Source organism: Serinus canaria, chromosome 3, assembly GCF_022539315.1.
Source record: "Serinus canaria isolate serCan28SL12 chromosome 3, serCan2020, whole genome shotgun sequence".
Classification (NCBI taxonomy): Eukaryota; Metazoa; Chordata; class Aves; order Passeriformes; family Fringillidae; genus Serinus; species Serinus canaria.
In genome coordinates, this window is record NC_066316.1 from 55712037 (window position 1) to 55731734 (window position 19698).

At 39.7% G+C, this 19698-nt stretch overlaps 1 protein-coding gene across 1 annotated transcript in view; it reads right to left on the reverse strand.

The window, feature by feature from the left end:
* The window catches only part of ESR1 (estrogen receptor 1), a 161203-nt gene that overhangs the window by 75339 nt on the left and 66166 nt on the right, over positions 1-19698 (reverse strand). The window contains 1 exon segment of the mRNA XM_018919943.3: positions 527-717. Coding sequence (XP_018775488.2) covers positions 527-717 — 191 coding nt within the window.

Sequence of the window (19698 nt, forward strand, 5' to 3'; positions counted from 1 at the left end):
GTTGACAGAAACAAATAATATTTCATCAAGGAAACATTCCTTTTCAATACCGGCTCTCAGAAGACATCTAGCATCTTTAAGGAACTGTGATTTGAACTGAACCCTCTGGCTAATGGAGCACTAAATTAAGATTAATAAATCAATCAGCAGGAATTAATCATCTGACACAGAATTCTCAAAAATGCCTTGGATAAGAGGAGAGATATGTATAGCTCGAAAGAATGATCATCTTGATCCAATATGGATTTTTAAATTAAATTTCTCCTACCACCATGGCCAGATATACCCAAAGCAAGGATGATATAGAAAAGCTTTGCTTTTCCTCATTATTGTTGGACTAAGTAACAACATCTTTTATACCTGCTAAAAGCATTCACCAAGTACAGAGCTAAAACTATGTGGGAGAGCCCAACTGCTAATGAAAACCCAGTAAATGTCATTGTCCCGGACTCAGGCTGGAATCTCAAGTACCTTCAGTTCCCTCCAGAGTAAAGAGCAAAGGTGAGTGATTTGAGCAGGTTATTACCTTGAATGCTCCTTTTGAAAAAGGCTTTGCAGCCCTCGCAGGACCAGACCCCGTAGTGGTACCCGGAGGCGTAGTCGTTGCAGACGGCGCAGTACCGCGTCTCCTTGGTGGACTCCATGGCCAGGCTCCCCTTCTCGCTGCTGCTGGACATCCTCTCCCGGATGCTGTGGCGCCTGTTGTCAGAGCTCGGCCTGTCAACAGCAGAAAGAAATAAAAAGAAAAACAGGCATAGTTCTTTCAGGGAGGTCAAGCTTCATCCTCTGCTTCAGGTTGTAAAAAAAGAAGTCTTGCTTGCTTGAAAACAACTGATAGATAAAAATTCAAAAAAAAATTTTTCTACTGCTCTCTCTCCTAGTTGGAAAGTTGCAGAATTAGTAAGACACACGGCAATTTCTTATAAATCTGCCTGAAGTTACTGGGCATTTTACCTAATGCCCAATAACTTAAAAAAAAAAAAAAAGTGATAATTTAACCAAATATTTGTTAAATTAACCAAATTTTCAGCAACACAAAGAAATACCAAAAAAACAGCACTATTTTGTGTACCTGCTCCCGTCCAAAGGTTTCAGCATAACTGTAATATCACAGTTAGGTTGAGAATCTGAGTCAAAAACCACTTATGATTGCACATGAATTAGTTTAATTATTAACTTAAATTATTATATTATATAAACCTAAATTATTAACCAAGCTGTTTTCAAGTGTTATTGCCCAATTAGAGATGCAAGCTTTCCTCAACTCGTCAAGATCTAATACTACATATAAAAGTGCCTTTTCTCATGACTTTCATAAAAATTAAGAAGCTGTTTCAGCACGACAAAAATCATGCATATTAAAAAAAACATGCATATTAAAAATTGTGTCCAAAGAACTTTTTTTCCAGTGACACAGACATTACTGGACATGTACTAGACATGCACATGGCCAGCCTGTGCAGGATGCTGTGCAGGTGAAAACCAAAGAGATCTGTAACTGGCAATGAATTCACATCCACTGAGCCTGGTAAGAGGTTGTTATGGGTAGCTGCTGTGGGTGTGGTACACGAAGCTGAGAGGATGTGAAACTGCCAAGGGAGCCACCAGTGAACTCTGGGACTGCCCCTGGAAGGCAAACGGTTCTTTGCAAAACACGCTTTCCAGTAAGAGTCTGTGCTAAAAATTGTCCAGGAGACAAATACCATTGGGTGTGACAGCACCAGACAAGCTAAAGCATGAAGAATCCTACTGCTTGTAGCAATTATCCACTTACATGCATGCTTTAATTGCTGGTCAGTAAAAAACTGGCTTTTATCTCCCCAGAATCTCAACATTTTCTCAAATAAACCTATCCTTGTTTTGAGCCTAGGAGACTCTTTCAGATTTCTTCCCACATACCTAATTTGCCTTATTCCCTTCTTGAGAGCAGCAAAACTTGCTATGCTTTGATGAACCGAGACATCTGGCACCAACCACACCTTCCTGCTCCAAACCTCTACTCCCCAGCAGCTCTCTGATTTCTTTTGGTATGCTGAAATATCTCAACCAGCCCAAGTTCCCTGACATCTCCTGCTGCAGTACCTCTCAACTGCTTTCTACCAGCCAAAGGCACCTGGACACTCTCACATGTGCTCTCAGCCATCCCCTCAAGACTTTATATATATATATATATATATATATATATATATATATATATATATATATATATATGATATTAATTCAAAGCTTTTCAATGAAAATATATCAGTTATTAGAGGAACATGAGGCTTCACCAAGTTAGCAGACACTGCTACTGGCATCATTCAGGAAAACTGCATTTTTGAAACCCAATGTTCTTTGCCAAGACTTATACATCAACTAATTTTGAACATTTGCTTAAATAACCTTCTCCTTTTGCTTGGAACTTGTGCAAAAGTGAAGAATTGTAAAGGGTGAAGGGCTGACATGACATAAAAACTCTCTGGTTTTTTAGTGAGACATGAAAATTGGAGAATGTCACAATTGACAACATGATTCTATGAAACTAGGCAGGGGGAAAAGTCCTTGAATATTTTAGATGTTAACATGTAAAAGATTAAAAATTTCAAATGTACTAAAATTAATACAGTATCATTAATCAATCATTATGGATGCAACACATACATTGTACATATAACTACTTTTTACCTTTTCCAGCCCAACAAACCTAGCTAATATTTTATTCTTCTCAAGGTCCTGAAACTTCCTTTGAATTTGCTTTATCCCAGTGCCTCATTTAATTGACTTCCTTTTTTTCTCTACTAAGTACTGATCACAGCTGTTGTTTCTTATCTTCTCCACCCCATTCTCATCTGTCTGCAGCTTTACCACCTCTGCCAGTACAAGTTTAAATAAACCATGTTTTGGCTGCTTTAAAATACATACTCTTAGGTGCACATAACCACAAGAATGTTTTAAGCATTTGTAGTAGTCCAGCAAGGAATCTAATAACTGTCAATATAATTTTAACAGCCATAGACTAATCCATTAGGTATCATGATGACTTGATAGACTGTCATCATTTTTGACCAATTTTTTTAAAACTGATACAAATATGCATGTTATAGAATATAAGGTTCCCAGAATTATTTTCATATCAATAAGAAGCACAAAAAATCAAAACCTTGCCCTTTAAAAAACAGTGCAAGAAAAGAAATTGAAGTTTCAAAGCAATTACATATTTTTGCAGGTGTGTAGCAGTTTTCCAATATTACACACTTACTAAAGCAATCCTAGTTTCCCAGTTGGATACAAAAGAAAACCCTTTCATAGGTAAAACCAAAATGAAGAAATACCAAAAAGTATCAGTCATCACCAATCTATCAGTCCAGGTAAATTAAATTTCCATCTTTTCTGAACAGCCACTCTTTTTCACATCAAGCCTAGGTTCACAAACACATTTTTATTTATAAATGTGTTCACAAACACATTTACTATAATCTTAAGAAAGATTAAAATTACTCAAAAAATACCTCAGACAGACAAACAAACAAAAAAGCTTTTTCTAGTAAAAGGAATAAAAAAATTCATAAAATATGTGCACTCCAAAGAAAATAAGCTACAGGAAAACACTGAGAAGGAAGATGCAGTAAAGACAGTTATCTTTCCATGCTTGTGTGGAGTCTGTCCCACAGGTCCTTTCCATCCTCAGTCACACAAGGCCCCTGTTCCAGAGGAAGGCTGCAGGCAGAAGCAATGAGAGAGCTGGTTCCCTGCTTGTTCCCAGCGCCCATGGTCTCAGGGATCACAGGGAAGCAGTGCTGCTGCTCACACCTGCCTGCAATGCCCACGTGTCAGACCTGACTTGGGCCTCCAACACCTCCCTGCACACAAACTTGCAACATGGAGAGAGCCCCATGACTCTGCCAACACAGGCTTTCACAGAGCAAAAGGAATCTAAAGATGACCTTGCTGCTTCCTGCCCTCGGAGTCAGTTCCATTCCAGTGGCATTTGGGCAAGGTTTTGCAAACTGGTCCTGCACGGTCATCACATTTAGGCTTTGGTGAACCACACTAAAATACCCCGAGCCCCATATTCCCCAAAAATAACACACTTTCCACTTATATGCAGTAAAAATAAAAGCTGGTAATAAATTAAGTCAAGTAATTATTAGAGGAGGTGAGGAAAAAAGCTTTTTGTGAAAAGAGGATCCCAATAATAGAGATTGCTAAATCAAAATAACATATCAGATTTCATCCCAGAAACCAGCAGCTAGTTAGTGTACATCACAGACCACTGATATTGTGTCCTGACCAAAAAAAACCATAGCAGCCCACTCTTTATCAAGCTTTCAGTTAAGTTTCAAGGGCTGGTCTTCTGGAGAACATAGTACAACAACTTAACCCAGCTTAATGACTTTGGCAAGACCATCATTCCCAAAATATATGAGCGGAACCTTTGCTGTAATTCCTTTTGTAACCTATGCAAACAACAACAAAAAAATAAAAGACCAAAAAATCTTGCCAACTATGTTTACCAAAAAAAGCCACAAATCACAAAGAAAGAAATCCCCAGATAAAGCCCTCTCTCCAAGGCCTGCACAAAACCAGAACTGATTAGAAATCAAAAAACTCAGAATTTACAGCACATTTCCAAATGTAATAATGCAGCAGAGATAAAATGGAAAGTGTTTGGAACCCACAGAGCAGAACAAACTTGTCTCCCACACTTCCTTTCCTGTTCCACAATTTGATGAGTGTGTAAGGAAACAACACACCTCTGCTTTATACATTCCCTCATCATCTGCAGCTCTGAATCAGAAAGAGATTATTAAGCTAATGTTAACTGCAAAGTAAAAAGGAAGTGTGCATGGAAGAATTACAGTTTTATAATGTAAACTCGGGTTTTTTACATCAGGAGAATCTGACTGGCAGGCAGAATGAATTTAGGCTAGCTCAAAGTACACAATCCACACAACAGTGAGGTCAAGCCCAATTCATTCAGAACCCCAGCTTTACCCGAAAAAAGAGGTTTTGTAGTAGGAGGACTTAAGGGGGAAATTATATAAATAGTTAAAAAAGACATCTTGAGAAATTCTAATTTTCTGGATTTATTTTCAAACACGAAACTTTAATCTGCTTACCAGAATGGATGAAATTTCCCAGGGTAAGGTGCCTCAAAACTAATGGTCATTTCAAAAGTGGTCAAGGTCTAGCACAAATGCTTTTCCACTCATTGGACTTATAATGACACCAGTCTGCCATTCCATATGAAATTAACCTTCTCTTATAATGTAAATTTCTGTATGGGGCAAAATACTTATGAAATACTATTTGAACAGATCTAAGTGCTTGAAAACACTTAGAAGATATCTCAAGGAGAAGTACTGCAATAGGATTGAACAATTATATAAATGAATAGAGAAAAGTGACAAATACATTAAGGACCTCAAAACTGTTTTCTCAAAAAGTAACACAAATGAATCAGAAAAAAAAAATCATATGACATGTAAATGAAAGTATTGGCTTAAAAATATCTGAAAATGTCTAGGGCTGTAATCAAGCTAAGTACAACCTCACGAGATAGAGAATGCCTTACATGAAGTTGTATCTCAAATGGACAGAATCACAGGATATTTTAGGCCAGATGGAACTTTGGGACATAACCACGTGCCAAGCCAGTGTTGACACAAGAGAGGTTACAGCCATGAAGGGGGGCTCCAGCAATGGGAGCAGAAACTGGCATCACTCCTTGCCTGATACTCCACCAATGATGAAGATCAGCAGGGGCTCACCCTGAGACCTCATTGTCAATCACTCCTGATCCATGGCTCTGAGCAAGTGCAACTCACACTAGTAAATTCTCTTCTCCCCAGAATAGGATGGTTTTGTTTACGACACCATAGGAGAACTCTTGCATAGCTCCTGACCCATGCCCTGGGAGAGGGCTACTTAACCTGGCCAAACCCTGCCTGGCAGTGTGAAACTATTCAGCAGTGAGAGCCATCCTGCTGATCTTTGCACCGTGCCCTGACCTCGTCTAGGTAATTAAAATATACACAGGGGTTTCTTGCCCCACTATCCTCATTTTATTCCCTGATGATCAGCAATGTCCCTGGTGTAGCACCAAAACCAAGAGCAATGGACAACGATGGTGTCCCTTCCAGCTTAGTGCCTCACTAAACCTGACCTTTCAGTTGACCAACAGTTTCTGTATGGGATAAACATAGCCGTGAAAGTTTGGCACTCCTGGGTGAAAAGCCCTCTAGGATGAGGAAGAGCTGCCTTTAATTCATACCTCTAAATGGGTAGCTCCTTCTCTTCCCTTTCCCACAGCCCTGACAGCTCCTGTGCTTTCACAAGCCTTTCCATCAAGGGAAATACAAACTGCAACCAGGAAGACCACCAGAGCAGAGCTGCACAGCAGCTCCTTTGACACCTAGACATGACAGACCACCCTGACAGAGAAATGCTTGTCTGGTAACTTATTCTCATAAATTTCATGGCTTTTGCTCACATCTTGTCTTTTCCTTTGGGGTAAATGCAGGGGACACCTCAACAGAACTACCTGCATAGAAAACCCCAAGTTGATGGAGTGAAGGGATGAGGTGAAGAAATATTGGCATAAAAGAATGAGGAGAGATAATACAAAGAACTACTTTAAAAATAACAGAAGATATATATGAAGGCCAAATAAGAATAATGGCAAGGAAACCAACTGAAAACTGATGGGCCTCATTGCAGAAAAAAAGAAAAAAATATAACTGACAAATGAGAAATGTAAGAAAAATAAGCTAAAATAAAGTTATATGAAAGCTGAATAATAAATTAATCTTTAAATGCTGACAGTATTTCACAGTGTATTAGGAAATATATTTAGTAGTCAGAAGACACTGAAATGCTTTCTTTGGAACTAAAATAAAATGAAATTTGATATGGCAACTAAAATTTCAAAATTTATGTAAAGTATCTTGGAATGACCAAGAAACAGTAGTGTTGAGGACAAGCTCTGGCAACACAAAAACAAAACCTTATCTTCTTAGGTCATCAAAACTTCTTATTTGATGTGAAATTAAACATTTCCTTTGGCATTAGTTTTATCATCTTCCTTCATTCTTAACTCTGGTTAATTTTAAAATAAGTGATTGAAATGCTACATTTTGATATGCCAAAACTAAACCACTCCATGTGTGCATCAAAATGTCCTCTTGAACTATCTAGCAAAGTCAGTGTAAATTTGCACATTCTTACAGTCTCTTAAAGCTTTATTTTTGAAAAATTTAATTTTATTCTCAGATCTGTCACCAGTACTTCCAGACTGCATTAAAGTCTAGAGAGATGTGCTTATGCACTGTCAATGAGTGGTCCACATCTGCAGACACATTTCCAGGAGGTTCTACTGATGGGAGGGTAAAGGATCCTCATCCTTTTCATGTGTCAAATACCTGAATTTGGATGTTTTCAATGCTTCCCTCTCCCATACTTTCAGTCCTTGGATTCATTTTCCACGGCTTATACATGTCAGCTAATAATTTTGCAGCAGATTCCCTTGACCACATAGAAGTTTGCCCAGCTTTATGAAAAATGTGGAAGTTTTTCTTGGGATTATCAGGGGAGTAAGGGATAGGTTCTAAATGGGAAAGAGGTCTATCTATTTGCCAGTTCTATGGGTCCAATATTTAAATCCATACCAAAAATCTTTCAAATAAATACTGAGAAATTGTCTCGCTTTCATTCTGATTCGCAGCGCTGTCAGAATATAAACTACAGCTCACTTACAGGGTCATTTTCATTATTCTTAAGTAAAGAATGGTGGTGTAGCTGTATTCTATGGAATAGCCCAGAAATGAAACAGTTTTGAAGCAATAGCAAATTTCTGGGTTTTTTTCCTTATGCAGAGAAGTTTAATAATTTCTTTCTGTACATAAGGTGAATGCAGAAACACCCACACATATTCTTTAGATGAGTATACCTTAAAAAAAGATGAAGATTTTAAACACAGAGTGGTTGAACTGCATCTGGCAAATGCTACTCAAACCTTCATTTATCCATCCTATGTATATGTATGTTACCTTCAATTATGTGACCATGCTTTTCAAAGAGCAACAGGCTCATCAGTGCACCAAATAAAAAAGAATGCATTAAAAGAGCAGCTACTCTGTCTGTGAGGCTTTTTTTCCATGACTGCTCAGTGCCTGGTGCCTTACTATCAGCACATTGTCCGAATTCAGAATTAATTTCCTCCCAGTATTTCCATGCCACTATAGCAATTTAGCAGCTGGCAGGTCCTAATGAATGTATTTTTCCAATACTCTTCTGAGTCTAAAGGATACAAAATGAGACTGAGAGATATTAAGGTCAAAAGTATATACTGAGTTATGGGCAACCTGAGTTTTTAAGTACTCACCATTAAATAGGTTTTGAATGCTCAGAGTGCTACTTTTCTTGTCTGCAATTGCAGGAGCAAATGTTCAACACTTACATGAATCAGACTGTAGGACTTCCATTTTGCACAAAGAAAATTACAATACAACAACAGAATGCTTGTGAAGAGTTTGATTTAAATGATTTCTGAACTTAACAGAAGCATTTTTGGCAGAATTAGACAGAAATTTAGTTCTTCAGGCCAGAAAATCAGCTACTTCCACATAATAATTTTTGCCTTTCCTTTTTTAGTTACCAACCTTTGGGAAAAATGAGTAGAGAATTTACAGTGACACATTCCACTATAGAAGAATGACACATTCCACAGATTATCCTTTTCATATATTGGAACAACAGCTCACCTATAATTACCTCATAAACATGGCAAAAATTATAATCATAATCACAAAGGGACCAAATAAGATTTACACAGGTCACCTTATCTTGGGCTTAATAAGATTACAAGTTTGCAAATAATAGCTTTTTGGCATGTAGCTTCTCACCTTCTAAAGAGGACATCTAGAAAAGCAAAAGTGCTGCCTTTGTGCCTCTCAGAGTCACAGGCAGCAGAGCAGGGCCATTCTGGGGGACCCCTCACTAGAGTTAATGCAGCCTGGGATGGCAGAGCACTCATTCAGCAGCAGAGGAAGGACATCAGCGACACCCACTAACTGCTGTATGTAGTGACACTACAAGTCCCTTCTTCTCTGTTTCAGGAGAAGTAAAAGCTCCTAGACAAACAGAGGGTGCTGCCACTACTGCCAGTGGGAACCTCTGCTCTGTCCTCCCACAGCTGTTCTTTGTCTACTGATCTCATTTGGCCAACCCAGCCCCACTGCTCCCGTTCTTACACCCACCTTTGCCTTTGGGCTCTCCCTTCCAGCATCATCTCCCTGTCTGGAAAGGACAAACTTCCCTCCTCTGGTGCTTGGCCTGACTCTGCCTGGCTACTTCCCTCATGCCCAGATTCCCTGCAGGCATTGCATCCAAAGCTCTCGTCTCTCTCTCTCACCATTCATTTTCCTCATGTCTTGGGCAGGATGGCTCCACTCTTCTGCCTCCCTCTGCACCCCAGCAACCCAGACTACCATGATTATTTAGCTTCTGTAATATTTATATATAATCCTTTTCTTTTTTTTTTCCTGACCCAGCAGTTGCACAAGCACATACTGAGATTTGTAACTAAAGAAGATTTGAGGGACCTTAGTCTTGCCATCTCTTGACAACATGTAACTCATTAATCATAAAAGGACATAATTATATATATTTTTACCCAGGCTGAATTAAAAATTTTTGCAATCCTGTGGTGAGCAGCTCTTTATAAGTGCTATCAACTATCAACAAAACAAACAATGAAGTTTTTCAAGTCAGTCTTGCTAGAATTAAAAAATACATATTGAAAAAAAATCACAACTATTTCTTCCTCTAATACCTGTAAAGCTGTGAAATGTCATCTTGTGTAGAGGCTCCCCTTATATAATTTGTAATTCTGTCTTTTCTCCTCTGGAGTGGAACTGCTTCTCTTAGAAGACAAGCCTTCAAAGTAACCACTCCCCATTGCCTGAGGTTTTATGTGCCAGGACATTTTGCCCATGGGATAAAATGAAGGCCAGAAATACATCTTAGAAGAATCAATTGAGAGATGCCATGGAAGCCTTAAAATGTGATAAATGCCATGCTATTTTATGCCAGAATTTAACTTCAGAAATAAGAGAAAACATTTTTCTCTGATTAATATTTTGAAGACTACTTAAATCACCACAGAAATCTAGTTTCTGCAAAGAAAATGTTCAGACAAGAAATTTTATCTCCCTCCATTTTCAAGTCAAAAATACTTACACTGGGATTTCCATTTCGCAGAAATACTGAATTTTTTTTTTTAAGATTTGATAGAAATATGTTCAAACACCAAAACTTTCTTTTCATGCAATACACATTTACAAAGAAAAAAACACGTATATAAGCAGCACAAAGAATAAAAGACGCAACCATCGGTATATTCTGCCTTGTGTAAGCAGGGGGATGTAATATATGTTATGAAATAATTCATGCTTATAGAGAGAATGTATTTTATAAGATCGTGAAATCCGAACGAGTCTCTGACCACAAGCAGCCCAAAGACAGAGGTCTTCTTGGAATTCCGAGATTCCTGAAGGTGGCAGGAGAACAATCCCCAGTTAACTTATGAATGGACGTGGCCAGCGCAATGATTGATGCTATCCCGAGTGCTCGGAAGTCGCCCAGGGACCACCATCGCCCTCCTGATACCATCGATGGGGACAACAGAAGTCGGCAGAAATAGACATCTGAATACGCGGCTGGCCCGGACGAGATTAACGCCGGGCACTGCTCAGGAAACAGCGATTGTCCAGCTCTGCACAGGGAGAGAAACTCTCTGGAATATGCAGAGTTACAAAAGAGACTGGGACTCCTCTGCCTCAGGCAGAAAAAACTGTATAAAACAGCCCTGTGAGAAATGATGCGATGAGGTTGGATCTAGGTTCACCCAGCGCCGATCCCGGGCTCAACGCTGTCGCTTTGGCTGCGGGGTTTTTGAGGACCGTATTTTGGTGGCGGAAAAAGAGAAATAAAATCTTTTCGCATTTTTGATAATTTGGCTTTTCGATTGATCATTTATAACAGGGAGAAATTGCTGAGATCTCTACCAGCAGCCAAACTGCCCTGCAGTCCTGATGTGACATAAGTAACATCAACGAGCCCGCAGAAATTTTACAGTCTGCACTCATTATATAATAGCATCCAGTAGAGCACAGGCAGAGCATCACTTAAGAGACTGTATATCTACACCTGCCCCACAGGAACTTGTTTTAACTTGCCTTTACAATATTTCCAATTATTGAGCCTCTCTCTGTGAAGTGTTTGCTGCTTCACTACCTCATGGCCAACCCAAGTCCTCTGCTGGAAATAAAGCTTATTTTCCTTCAGCTAATTCCAGTTATCCTAGAGGACAATTCAGATGCTTCTCTCTTGGTACACATTTTCCCTTCCCTTTCCCACTGCACCACCCACTCTGCCTCCATCCTTTCTTTCCTAATCCTCCTGCTCTCATAAGGACTTTGCTTGCCTAAGTGAGCATAAAAATCTGAAAGATGCCTTCCCAGTCTCTCTTAAAACAGCATATTGACCTTTTCATGTGTTTTTCTGTTCTCAGAATAAAATCTGGCTTTTCTGCAAAAAGTCTGTTAACTTGTATTACACTTATGACCCTCTCTTTCATTTAGACTTTTTCTTATTCTAATGTTCTTTTCTCTACTTAGTAATTCTACAGTTACTGTACTTGTTCATTACTTTTCTCCATCCCAAAGTGCAGATACTGCAGTGATCCATAGAATTTGAGAAATATTTAATGTTCCAGATCCTGTTGTGGTAAGCAGCACTAGAAAAATATTATCTTTCATACTTACATTTCAAGTGACCCATTTAGAGACCTCTGCTACCTATATTAACCGGCAGATAACTTTCAGTTATTTAAAAATTAATGGTAATGTCTGACCTGCTGAGTAAAATCTCTGCAAATTATTGGTTTTGTGTATCTTTTGAATCCCTACTCATTGGATGATCCTTCTACTCTTTAAGGAACAACACCAGTGGGAAAAAAATTTAATCCAATTCCCTAGGATATAAAATAATGCCTGGTCAAATTGCTTAGGGTTCTTCTGCCCAATTTTACCTCCTGCCAAGAGCAGCTTTGCCTGGGCATGATCTGTCCCTGACACCATCCCTCAGTCCCAGCCTCAGCTGCGTGAAGAGTCATATAATCTGAGGAACCTCATTCTGCTCTCTTAAAGCATGCCAAATTTGATGGAAAAGCTGCTGACAAAGTGTCCCAGGGCGCTGCCTAAGATATGATTTTCTGGCAGCAATACCAAGCTGCTGTGTGGCTCTGTGGCTCGGGAGACAGCAGCAGCAGGGCCCTGAGTGTGGCAATCAGCTGTGCCCACAAATGTGCCAAAGTGGAGCGCTCAGCAGGCAAACACTGGAGGCGTGCACTTAGGGTATCTCACTTGAGTGTAAACAATCCGAATAATAAAAGGTTTCAAAAGCTGAAAGGATTAACAAACCAAAAGGCCAGCTTCAGCTAACAATCTCATGTACATCCTGTACAGTTTTCACGCTTTTAGAAACTCCCTGTCACCCTTGTCTCTATTAAAGTTAATTCTATCCCTCAAAGACTCAGCTAGAAATTGCACCCCTGCATTTCTTATAATACTCTTAGAATTATAATAAGGCTTTTGTGAACAGGCTGAAGTTTATCCTTCCATAACATATCCAGAATAAGTATTTTCTCCAGGTTTCACTCTTGTAAGCCTTTCCCAAAATTATCCAGACACTAGGACTGTGTCTAGTTAACTTTTTTTTTTCATTTTAATGCTCAGATAAACTAGCACAATCCAACCACCTGAAAAGAAAAGGTTAAGTGCACTCAATAGATTGGAAAAAGGTATTTCAGGAAGTGCTGTCAGAATCTTACACTTACCTCCAAACTATTTCAAAGGTAAGTGCCAGCAAAAACACAGGAATCAGTCATAAATCTTTCTTTACTTTGCTTTTATAGGACTTCTAAGTGCTCCTGTAATCCTTTCATTTCTGGGCAAGCATTCTTTCAAAATATTTAAGATGCACACAATGTTTAACCAATTATCTAAAGGTTCATTCAATTCCTTGGAAAATCTTACAATGACCAACATTAAACAAGACATTTTTAAGAAAAATGCTTGAAATATTTAAATTTTCTCATTTACATCACTCTCAAAAAATTGTAAACTAGGAATGCTGATTACAAAATGCAACATTATAATTTAGATTTTGTTTCAAAAATTCCAACCAAAACCAATCTCATATTTCAAATTACATTTCTTTAGAATGAAATCTTAAATGTTACTTTAAGTAGCATACTGCATTTCAAAATGAACTTTTGAAACAAAACACTAGTACAGCCACGTGTGGTCACAAGAAAGAAACCTGAGTCAGATTTCTTTGTTGTGACCACACAACAACTCTAGGCCACAGGAAAATAAACCTTGGTGAAATAAAAGACTACCTAAAGTAGTGCTTTGAAGTTCATCAAAGTGCATGCAGACTTCTTGAACCAGCTAGCGAAGAGACAAAAACATTTTCCCAAACAGATTACCACGAGGCCATCTCCAAGAAACTAAGTGCCAGCTGCTTGCAGAATACAGAAAAAAAATTAAAAAAAAAAAAAAAAAAAAGAGTAGGCAGGGGTGCCAAACCCCAAAACACGATGGACAGCAAAGAAGGAAGGAGGCACTTGGGAAAATCTGACACCTGCTTGTAAAAATGCTTGAGTACAAGCAAAATAAGGTTTATCTGAAGTTTCTTATTTTTGTTCTAAAACAGTATTCCCTAGGAACAGAGCCTCTGCAGTCCCTTGGATTAACAGTGCACACTTCAGGACCCAGTGAAAGAAAAAAAACAGTTCCTGAACATACAGACCCACTTGTGCTTAAGCCAATTTCATCAAACCAAACTGATAAATACACACATTTAGGGTAAAATTCTTGGGAAGGTTATTTTGGGAGTTATTGAAAAAGCCCTGAAGGACAACACAGTCATTGGTCACCAACAGCATGACTTCATGAGAGGAAAGTCCTGGTTTTCAAACTTAATCTCCTTTTATGACAAGGTAACACACCTAACTGATCAAGGGTAGCCAGTTGATATAACCTTTTCAGATTTTAATAAAGCTTTAGATACTGTTTCTCACAGTGTCCTTCTGGACACAGAGTCCAGCTCATGGCTGGATAAACTCGTGGTGAGAGGGGTGAGCAACTGGCCCATGGGTTGGGCACAGAGGGTTATAGTGTATGGGGTGACACCAGACTGGTGACCTGTCACTAGTGGGGTAACACAGGGCTCCTGCAGAGAGACCTGGACAAATCAGAGGGCTGCCTTAGGAAGTTCAACAAGAGAAAGTGCTGGATTCTGCACTTGGGGTGGGACAACCCTGGATGTACAGACAGACTGGAGAGAGAGATGCTGGAAAGCAGTGCCACAGAAAGGGACCTGGGGGTCCTGGTCGATGGCAAACTGACCATGAACCAGCAGTGCCCTGGCAGCCAGGAGAGCCAACTCTGTCCTGGGGGCATCAGGCTCAGCATGGCCAGCCAGGCAAGGGAGGGGATTGTCCTGCTCTGCTCTGCACTGGGGAGGGCTCACCTCCAGTGCTGGGGGCAGTTTTGGGTGCCACAAGATAAGAAGGATATAAAGATATTAGCATCCAAAGCAGGGTGACCAAGATGGTGAAGGGCTTTGAGGAGAAGCCTTATGAGGAGTGGCTGAGGTCACTTGCTTTGTTCAGCCTGGAGGAGAGGAGACTGAAGGGACACCTCACTGCAGTAAGAGCTTCCTCATGAGGGGAGGAGAAAGAGCAGACACTGATCTCTGCGGTGACCAGGGACAGGACCCAAGGGAATGGCCTGAAGCTGTTTCAGGGGTGGTTTAGTTTAGATTTTAGGAAAAGACACTTGACCCAGAGGATGGCTGAGCACTGAAACAGGCTCCCCAGGGAAAGTGGTCACAGCACCAAGCCTGAGAGAGTTCAAGAAGTGTTGGACAATGCTCTCAGGCTCATGCTGTGACTCTTGGAGTTTTCCTGTGCAGGGCCAGGAATTCGATGATCCTTTTGGGGCCCTTCCAACCCAGGATGCTCTATTTTTCTATGATTCTGCTGGTACATGTACAAGGCATATGCCTCCCAGGCATTCAAATTACTGGAAAGTCATATGCTTTAAAGTGTAACAAGGGTGACTGATGGGGAAAAAGCCCATGGCAAATCAAAGGACAGGTGAAAAAAGTCTGATAGGAGGCAAGCAAACAGCCAGTCTGAAAGTACATCATACTGTCCAGTCACTGCATGCAAGGACTCCATTTCCCCTGCAGGGGTATAAATATATATATATATATATATATATATATATATATATATATACCCACACATACACAAACATAAATGCTTCTCTGTTAATAAAAATTACTGGTTTTATAAAATCTGCTTTTCTGTTAATAAAAATAACTAACAAATTATGTCAAGTTTCAGCCTTGGACAGCCTGGACCCTAGTAGAGGAAATGCAGACTTTACAGAAGCATGCTTTGGTTGGTCCTTTCAGTTGAAATGGAGAAATGGAGGCAAGATGGATGCCAGAAATAAGATGCCTCACAAAGGCATGGTAGTTTGTGAGGAAACATTGATCCAGCTGAGGTATTTGACTTTTACTTGTCCTCTGGAAATTGTGGAATGCAACATTGCATGTCAAGTCATTCTGTGAACAATAATGAACAGAAAACTGAGATAAACATGCTAGAGTTTGACACACAGCAGTAGACTCTGTCAACACCATGCACTCTATTTCTTAGGTGTGTCCTAGCTTTTTAAAGCCAGAGCCTGTTAACACACAGTAACATAAAATATAATTACTGATTACGTATGTCATAGAGGTTCTCCAGAAACTGAAAATTACATAAGCTAGAACTATCATAGAATCACAGAATTTGGGTTGGAAGGGACCTTAAAGATCATCTATTTTCAACCCTCCATCCATGGAGGACACCTTCCACTAGCCAGGCTACTCAGAGCCCTTTCCAGCCTGATCGTCAACACCTCCAGGGATGGGGAGTTCAGAACCATGTAAGAAATAACAAGAAACAAAACCTGAACAGATTGTTATATAAAGGCCACAGTTTGAGACACCCCCACCAAAGTGATTTCAAAATTATTTGATTTGTCAGATTCTACAGCTCTTCTTTCAAACAAGCACAGCCATAAACATTCAGCCTCTCTCTAAGTAACTCCTGGACATCACCTCTGAAAATTTACTGTTCAAGGCTACTAGGGCTGTAATTTTTCTTTATGTCCAAAGCATAGAAACTGTAAATTGCTGCCAGACAGGCAGTCTAGCTCTATTTTAATTTCTGAACACAGATGTTGAGGCCCAGAGTAGAAAAGTAATGCTGTTCAACATACAGCCACAAGACTTGAGATGGGAGGAGGCCAGAAAATGCAGAGTGAAGAAGGAAGGATCCCAACTGTGTGGTCACACTGGTTTACTGATCCACCCACAGGAATTGTGACCAGTAATATGACAGGGAAAAAATACTCCTTCAGTGGCAGCTTTCACTTGATCAGACTAATGGCTACATTACAACAGAATGAAGAGCAGATTGAAAAACTGGACCAGTTTTCAGGTTTCCCAGTTATCAGTACTAACCAATAGTAAGCTTTACATACCCAAATTCTCTAAACTATCCCAAAGTAGTTAAATTATTTATTCAAATAATGTTCAAAGATTAATTTCCATATACTGACTATGCAATCAAGAGAAAGCAAATAGAACATGGCTCATGAAAGGTAGGAAATACATTCATGTAGCCAAATGCACATAATACATGGTTGCAACATAGTTTGTTGATGTATTTTTGGGGTGACTTATGCAATAATGTGTGAGAAATTAAGTACATGAGAAATATATAAACTTGCCTCTTGTGTGGGTGATAACTTTGTTTCAATACATTAAAGAGCTGTATTTGACTTTGGCAAATCCATATCATCTATTTGTGGCATTTCTTATTCCTCACAGCAACACAGAATAAGTTCAAGTTCTTCTCAGGTGCCACAATACAACACCTCATTAATCTTCTCACTTTTTATTGTTGGTAGAGAGTAATTGCTCCCTGCCCTTTAAATTACAAAGGAAGGAAAAAGTCTATTAGCCAAATAAATGTAGAATTAAATGTACAGTATTAGGGACACAACAGCCACACTTCCGTCATGACATTTAAAAATACATTACCCATTCACATGGGAGACACCTAATAGCTGTCTACTAGACTCCAGGGTCTCCTGCTGAATATTCATTTTCCAGATATGCATGCCTGTTACAAATGAAGGGGAAAATAAACCATCCAGGTTTGAACTTCTGTTTGTTGCATAATACTCTTTAATGGCTAACTATGGCAGAAAACTCACCTATTTACTCATTTCCAGCCAAAATATTCTTTGTTACATACTGCTGAATGTTGGAAGTGGATGTTGCACTACGCTTAGCACAGCAAACTTATTAACCCACCACAGTCCTGTCCAAGCCTTGACAGGAAAGCAGCAGCTCAGCACAGCTGAACCTGGCAGTGCATCCCTCCTCAAACCTGTTCTGGGAAGACTGGCAGGATCCTATCCCAGCCCCACAGCCTCTCATGGCACAAACCTGTAAGAGCCAGCAGCTATGACAACTTTCACCAAAAAACACCTAAAATATTTTGCATTTCGTCACACCTACATGGTTCCAAGAGCTTCCAACACTCTGTTTCAGACATTAGTCTTCCGAAAAATTATCTGAACAACCAGCAAGTTAGGAGAAATCACCAGGCTCTCATCTGAGCTTACTGTGGTATAAATATGACTAAAATTAATGTTTTATTTTCAAACAGTCCATGTATTCAGAAATATATCTGCAGATGGTGAAGTACCAGGTCCTGCACTTGGGTCACAATAATCCCATGCATTGCTACAGGCTTGGGGCAGAGTAGCTCAACATCTGCTCAGTGGCAGGGACTTGGGGGAGCTTGTTGACAGCTGCTGAGCATGAGCCAGGTGTGCTCAGGTGGCCAGGAAAGGCAATGGTATCCTGGCCTGTATCAGGAATAGTGTGGGCAGCAGGAACAGGGTGATGATCATCCCCTGGTACTCAACACTGGTGAGGCCACACCTCTAATCCTGTGTCTGCTTATGGGCCAGTCGCTCCAAAAAGGAGTGTGTTGGAGCAAGTCTAAGAAAGAGCACAAGTCTCATGAGGAGCACCTGAGAGAAATGGGGTTATTTATTCTGAGAAGACTCTCCACAACTGCCTGAAGGAGATTGAAGTGAAATGGGGGTCAGTCTCTTCTGCCCTGTCTCAAGTGAAAGGACAAGAGGAAGTGACCCTAAGTTGCATCAGGGAGGTTCCAAGAATATTAAAAAAATCACTGGAAAAGTGGTTAGGCGTTGGAATAAGTTGCCCAAAGAAGTGGTGGAGTCACTGTCTAAGTGTTAGAGGCATCTGGATGTGGCACTTGGGGATATGGTGTTGGGGTGATTATGGTGGTGCTGGGTTTACAGTTGGACTAGAAGATCTTGAAGGTCTCTTCCAACCTTGATCACTCTGTGATTCTGTGATATCAAAAGTGTTCTCTAAGACAAACTGGAAGATATTTCAATTATTGCCTATAAGCCTCTGTTCTTTTATTTACTTCTGGTTTGGTTTTAATTTAGTTCTAACTAGCAAAAATATTTTGAAACATCAGTAAGTTCTAAAATTAATTAAGTCTTTCTTCATTAGTTCCATCTAGCAGCATAGTCATTTAATTTCACGTACATATTTATGTGAATTTACAGATCACAAAGTCAAATAATTCTAAATAATTCTTGTCTATTGCCAAATCCAGAATCCAAAACCAGCTTCAATCAGGTCATGTTGAACAGCATAACACAAAAAATGAAAGATAAGCCAGCAGTTCAGAGATTTTGAATGAATATGACTTAACTGTGTCTTCATTCTCCAGCCTCAGCACTGCTCCACAAAGCCCAGTGGGAACTGCCATATGAGACATATTCTTGATTCCTGTTTTCATTTGCTGATAACCCTAGTAACCTTGCTGGAGAACCCTTTGCATTCCTACCCAAGAGCTCAGCTCCCTTCCAGCTGTACTCTCTGGCTCACACATCCCTCAAGAACTGAACAGGGGTGTGAGTGTACACACAGCAGCAGGCTTGGAAAGGCAAGAACACATAACTGCATCAGGAGCAAAGAGAAGGCTTGCTGCTGCACATGCTTGTGAGTCAGAAGGTGAGACAAAGGTGTAGGGAAGGAGAGAGGTGATAAGGGGCAGCTCTGCAAATGCACAAAAATCCACCAAAAACAACAGACATCAACCCTTAGCTGAGCTTTTAATGTATGAATAGGTACCTGCAAGTAGGTCTTGGTTTATTAAATTTGATTCATATTCAAAGCACCTTCTAAAATATTATTTGGATTCTTTTTTACTTAAAGAGATAGGAGATGTTTTTCTGAACCTGTCAGAGTTCACTTAAACCCTTAGATAGATATATGTGTGCAAATGCAAAAGACAAAAGATCATATTCTCAGACAAGAAACTGAACTGGCTCAAACTTTTTTTAAGATGTTAATCAACTGTTATTAGTATTTTGAAATAAAAAGTAAAAAAACTTAAAATGGCAATTTCAAGTTTAATAGCACGATTCCTAATGCTGTATCCACTTCTGCTCTAAAATTCATCAATTCTCC